The sequence below is a fragment of the Chiloscyllium plagiosum genome, unplaced genomic scaffold, assembly GCF_037043375.1.
Source record: "Chiloscyllium plagiosum isolate Xiang-an unplaced genomic scaffold, Cpla_swu_hap1 HiC_scaffold_5, whole genome shotgun sequence".
NCBI classification, from domain to species: Eukaryota; Metazoa; Chordata; class Chondrichthyes; order Orectolobiformes; family Hemiscylliidae; genus Chiloscyllium; species Chiloscyllium plagiosum.
In genome coordinates, this window is record NW_028270143.1 from 67607822 (window position 1) to 67614111 (window position 6290).

At 36.3% G+C, this 6290-nt stretch overlaps 1 protein-coding gene across 1 annotated transcript; it reads left to right on the forward strand.

Annotated features, from left to right (window-relative positions):
- The first annotated feature begins 1840 nt into the window (after positions 1–1840).
- LOC122550256 (biotinidase) lies at positions 1841–5890 on the forward strand. Its single transcript, XM_043691009.2, has 3 exons — positions 1841–2053; positions 2509–2658; positions 3859–5890. The coding sequence occupies exons 1-3, from the start codon at positions 1841–1843 to the stop codon at positions 5020–5022; spliced, it is 1527 nt and encodes a 508-aa protein (XP_043546944.2). The 3' UTR covers positions 5023–5890.
- Positions 5891–6290: the final 400 nt, after the last annotated feature.

The window sequence follows — 6290 nt, forward strand, 5'->3', positions numbered from 1 at the left end:
ATAAGGGTCAATGAAAATATACTTAACATTGCATTTTACATTGAGAAGATGTGCTATTAAAAATATTGATTTTTTGCACAGAAATATTGATAGAAATAAGATATGCATAAGCAAGAAAGACAGTTGTAATATAAAGATAATGGCAGCAGATTCCCGGCACTGTTTGTTACCTGTGTAGACGATTGAAAGTTGTGTATTACTGAAAGCTCTGCTGCTGCCTCTGATCTTCAATCTATAGAATCTCCCCAATTTATACTCTCTCTCCAACCCACTCCGATCTCTCAATGAAAGAACGACTTACTGAGCACAGACAATATACAATTTACAGATACCTCGATCAGATAGCATAACACTTTGAAAATCTCAGACTTTTTTCTACCTGTCTTTGTAGAACATGCTTTATAGAACATGCTGTAGTGTACGTCACTAACTAATTTATGCAAAAGTGACATTGTTAACTGAAGGTATAAATACAAATTAAAGAATACTGCCATTACAATTTTAAATTATATTAAAATAATGGAAGTCATTAGCTAGCCAGTTTTATAATTGTAATTATGGAACCACTTCCTATGAAAACATAGTTATAGTGAAAGAATATTTTATTTAGAGATGAATAAATAAATATTTAAACAACATTTTTTTTAATCAAAGTACGGAAGGTGATCTAATTCAGCAAAATCTGAAGTCCTCTGAATTAATGTTCAGAATAAATAATTTTCAAAGTAGCGCATTAATATACTTTTGAACTCAAGTATGAAGAATGTATTTTTTAATGTGATGCTCAGCTGGTAGGTTTTGAGATTATTATGCTGTAGATACAATGATCCAGTTGACATTTCATTATGAAGTTATACACAGGATGTTTTGCAGCTGCACTGTCTGATGGCAGGATATTGGAATAAAAAGTGGATAGTTGAGAAGTATCTTGAAACAAGTCTGGAAACAAGAAAGGTTTATTGGGTGTGCTAATCGAACAACACGAGCATTATTTTGGTAACTTTATCTGCACAACACCATGAAGGTTATAATTGTGCAGAATATCCTTGCCCTTCCATGTATCCATTAATCTTACCATTTAAACCAATCCCTGTGGAAACATAATTTCCAACTCTTACAGATTCAATTGCTATTGATCTGAATCCAGAAGAATTTCCTCATTCAACAATGGCAGAGAATATTCTGTTTGTCGGGTAAAGTTTCTTCTAAATTAATTTGACAGGAGAATGAAATTGGTTAGGTGATGGAGGATGTTAGCCGACTGTGTTCATTTCACCTTTCCAGACTGTCAACCTGATGTCCCATTGTAACTTCTATTTGTTTCTGATGAATCCTGTTGCTGGCCTCAGCCACTGCAGCAAGATTTGATGTTACACCTTATGATAATAATGAATATCTATTGTTCTGTTTTGTTTATAGCAAAACATACTGAAAAGGTTCTGCTGTACAACTACAAACAATAATAAAAATAGACACAGTTATCTTCATCAGCTTGTATACCTGGAACATCACAGTGACTAGAAACTCTACTGAGTAAGCATGGCAAAACTATTAAATAGTGCAGCAAAGTGAACACAAACAGCTGTTCCATGTGCCGTTCAGGAAATCAAGGTAATATGATGTTTACTACAATACAGTCCAACTTTGTACAATGGATAAGGGATGATGATGAGGTGTTGCATCATTCAGGTCATTCTGACCTCAGTTTCCTTCTGGAGTACACATTAGATATTAATTGTTGTGCAATGACTGAGGTATAAATAGTAATAGAGTCAAATATCCAGACAAACTTTGATTGCAGTGCTGCTACTTAACTGTTGCACTGAAACATCATTTAGTTATGGAGACATTTTTCTTGAGAGGGTTGCTGTTGTGTTGGCAATGCTTTGTAATCCCAGTGTGGGGACTGGATTTTTACACTGTGGCAGTCTTTGAACACCCATCATACCTTCAGATAAACGTATCTATCGTTTCTACACGTTCAGAGGCACTGAATATAATGAGGGAATTCCTGAATATCTACCAAGAGCAAGTCCATGCTGCAAGTAAACAGGTAAAACAACTGATTTATCTAAACTAATCCAACCTTCCTGCTCTTGGCCAATAGCCTTGATTGTTATGACACTTCAACAGCGCGTCCAAATACTTTTTAAAAGTGTGAGGTTTCTGGCCTCAACCACCCTCCAGGCAGTGCATTCCAGATTCCCACCTTCCTCTGAGTGAAAACATTTTTCGTAAAGCCCCCTAAACCTCCTGCCCTTCTCCTTAAAGTTATACCTCCACATTATAGCTAAACTGCTCCATCCCAGGTGACATCCTGGCAATCTTACCTGCCAATCTTTGTGACCATTCACCTGGCCCTGACCTATTTTCAACCCTGAGGTTAGTCCACTTCCATTTGGATGTTTTATATCTGAATTTGCTTTTTGCTTTTCTAATTGTGGTCATACTAATTGTGGTCATACTAATTGTGGTCATACTAATTTTTATTTATGATCTATATTGCAGGGAGTTAAGATAATTGTATTTCCAGAGAAAGGTATCCATGGCTTTCATTTCAGCAGACCTGCTCTTTTTCCCTATTTGGAGCCTATTCCAGATCCTAATGTTGTTCAATGGAATCCCTGCCTGCATCCAACTGCATATAATGATACAGAGGTAGGAGCGAGACAATGTTTGAATTTGTTTATTTGTTTTTACATTTTAAGAATGTTTGTAACTTTTTGTGGAACTTTCAGTTATAACCATTTAGACAACACTGATTCTATTTTATACAGAATGCTTTACAAAAAGATTGACAGCCATTGTTTGGAATGCAAAATTAATTTTACGTGATAAATTTCTCTACAATTTAAAGCATTGTGTCTATGGAACTAGATTTGTATCACTATTAACATCTGAATTTTGAAAATGGTGCTGATTTTGACAAAGTTAGAAGTCAGGTAGCTGCCTGATGAAGGAGCAGTGTTCCAAAAGCTAGTGCTTCCAAATAAACGTGTTGGACTATAACCTGGTGTTGTGTGATTTTTAACTTCGTCCACCCCAGTCCAATACCAGCACCTTCACATCATGATTTTGACAAGTTAATGCTGTTGAATCATACTCCTGATATGGAGACATCTGATAAGGAGTGTGAATTGGGGATTGGGTTGTAATCCCTCCACCGATTTTCACCCATTTCTTACTGGACAGAAACCCATCACAGAAAATCCAATATGCACTCACAGCAGGTGAAGCTTTTTGCTGAATGTAATTTTGTAAGAATATCTCAAATATTTTATCAATTAAGGGAAGAGCACTGTGTTAAGGACATTGCCCTATGAAAGGTCTTTCAGACAAATGAAGCAATGATCAATCTTGAATAAAATTAAACATTCCCCAGCTGTTTCATATTTAGACTGACAATTCTCTATTCTTCCTTTCCTGAGGGATCTACCTTCTATTTATTATAAAGTTCTTTTAATAACAACTCATGGAGAGAATAATTCACCATTGGCTGAATCTCATGTTCTATTTAGCAAAGTGAGAATTCTGTTGAGACTTTTTGCAGGTTATTTTACCACATGTCTTCCTTGAAAATTGCTTCACCGCTTATAAAAATCATGAAGAACTGTGCAAAATGCTTCCATTGGAGTGTACCTTTGTTGGACTTGTTGTCTGATTCTGCTACATATCTCACTCATGTGCCCATGTCACTCATACCCCAATAAGGTTCCAACCAACAATACATTAAATAAACCACTGCATTAAGATACCCTTTGGGAGTGAGGAAATTGTTTTGCAGAGAAATGTATAAATGATCAGTTGTACTTTAATTATGTTAAAATGTAATGACTTTTCATGTCTGGTCTATTGTAGGTGCTTCATCAGCTGAGCTGTATGGCAAGGAATGGCAGTATGTACTTGGTTGCAAACATGGGAGAGAGACAAACCTGTGAGCAAAGCGATCCCAAATGTCCATCCGATGGAAGATATCACTTTAACACAAATGTGGTTTTTGATGCTGAAGGCACTCTCATTGCAAAATACCAGAAATGGAATCTTTACTTTGAAAATGTTTATGACACACCCAAAACAGTGCAACACGTCATCTTTAATACATCATTTGCCGGAAGATTTGGCATCTTTACTGGCTTTGATATATTGTTCTATGAGCCAGCAGTAAGTTTAATTGAGAATTATGGTGTAAATCAAATTGTATTTCCTACAGTCTGGATGAACCAGTTGCCCCTCTTATCTGCCGTACAGTTTCATCAAGCATTTGCTACTGCATTTGGGATCAATTTTTTTGCAGCCAATCAGCATCATCCTGAAGACGATATAACAGGAAGTGGTATCCACACCCCATTAGATTTCCCCTATTATTACAACTCCGAGAGCAGTGAAGGTAAACTTCTTGTAGCCGAGGTCCCTATAATCACATCCCGTCAAAATCACAGCCTACAACCTGAGGTGACGGCAGCGCTTCTTGAAGGGGACAATTATTTTGAAGCTTTTGTCCTTCAGAAGAAGGGAGAAAAGCAGGAACAAATTGGCCCAATGGAAAGAAATGATCCTGGTGATATTTTTCATAATATCATGATGTATGATAATTACACATTTATCTCTTTGACAGGTTTAAAAGGTAATCTGCACATCTGTTCCAACAACCTCTGTTGCCATGTAGTCTACAAACGTAGCAATTATACAGACGGTAATCTGTATGCATTAGGAGCCCATGATGGGCTTCACACAAGGCTTGGCACTTATTACACACAAGTGTGTACCTTGGTGAAGTGTGCAGGCTCCAGTTATGACACGTGTGGACAAAGTGTTACAACTGCCTCTGATATCATAGACTTTGGATTATGGGGGAATTTCAGCACAACCCATATTTATCCAGAAATATTGGCGGATAAGATGAAAATTTATCCTGCCGATACCAGAGGATGGGCTAACAGTAATTATTATATGATCAAGAAGGGGATGTCAGCAGGTCTTGTCACTGCAGCACTCTATGGAAGGTGGTATGAGAAAGATTAGCATTAGCTGCAGATTATTTCGAAGTGTGATTTGAATTAAATATAATAGCACCATTTCAAATGATTTTCAGATAATTTACAATGATAATATTTTTGCATTATATGTTATAATCTTGAATTTTGGCCAATTTTTTACAAAAAAAATAACAGAGTGACAGTATATACTCCCCCAAAAGGCAAGACAAAGGCTGCCTGTCACATTCGTCACCTGAATTCTCACTGGGCCTATTTTAAGTAACATCATGAGGACAGATTCTGCTTTTGGATGTAGGTGAGACCGCTTCAGGTAAAGCCATTTGACCTTTTTGACTTCTCCAATTACTGCTAAGCACCTGGAAACTTCCAACTGCAAGCAGACGCTGGCTACAAAGTTAGCTTACAAAGCAGCGTTTCTACGCTGCCACATTCATACCAAATTGTGTCTGTGTACACAGATCTTCAATATGATTCTCACTGGATGTCATATGGGGTTATCTGACAGAACTATAATGGATTATTTGTTTTCCTTAGTGACAAATTTACCAGGTCTATATAAATGCTGATATAGCAGTAAAAAATGCAGCGGCTTTAAGAAAGTGAAAACTGATGTGCAAAAATTAAAATATCATGGCATTTTAACTGCAGGATTGTCTTTGAAGTCTCTGCCTAATCCATTCTAGGCCATTTAATATCTTCCAAGACAGGGTGCTTAGACACGGCGATCTGGACATAATCAGTAAACTAGCTAAAAACACTTCGGTCTCTGATTTTATAGAGCACGTGTAACATATTAAAGCACAAATAATTATGTTTTTGATGTTTGAGTTAACAAAATAAAGAGATTTGAATTACTTTTTCATGATCATTTCACCTGATGTTTAAGTGGACAATTTAATTTTCAATTAAAGAAACTAAAAAAAGTGAAACAGTCTCAATAGCATCTGCTTAGCAAGGTGTCGGTATGTGGGAATAAAATTGAACATCAACACAAGCATCTATCAAATAACATTGTTGTTTAACTTGGGGGAATTTTGAAATGATAAAATGTTCAGCACAATTAAGTACCTTATTTTAGAAAAAGCAAAACATCATCCAAAATACAGAACAAACAAGAACAGTTATTGTGCCAATATCAGAGTCCTTTTGAGATTGAGATAGAATCAGATGTGCTCACCTTGGGACAGAAGATCAAGGCAAGAAAATCACACACCAAATGAGAGGGAGAAAATTCTTAGGAAATATTTTGGGAATAAAGTGTGTTTGAATAATAGGTATCATATAGTAGAGTGA

Coding starts and splice junctions, on each gene's coding strand:
- LOC122550256 (XM_043691009.2), top strand. CDS start 1,841: ATGGAGACATTTTTCTTGAGAGGGTTGCTGTTGTGTTGGCAATGCTTT. Junction 2,054..2,508: donor TCCATGCTGCAAGTAAACAG/GTAAAACAACTG, acceptor TCTATATTGCAG/GGAGTTAAGATAATTGTATT. Junction 2,659..3,858: donor CTGCATATAATGATACAGAG/GTAGGAGCGAGA, acceptor GGTCTATTGTAG/GTGCTTCATCAGCTGAGCTG.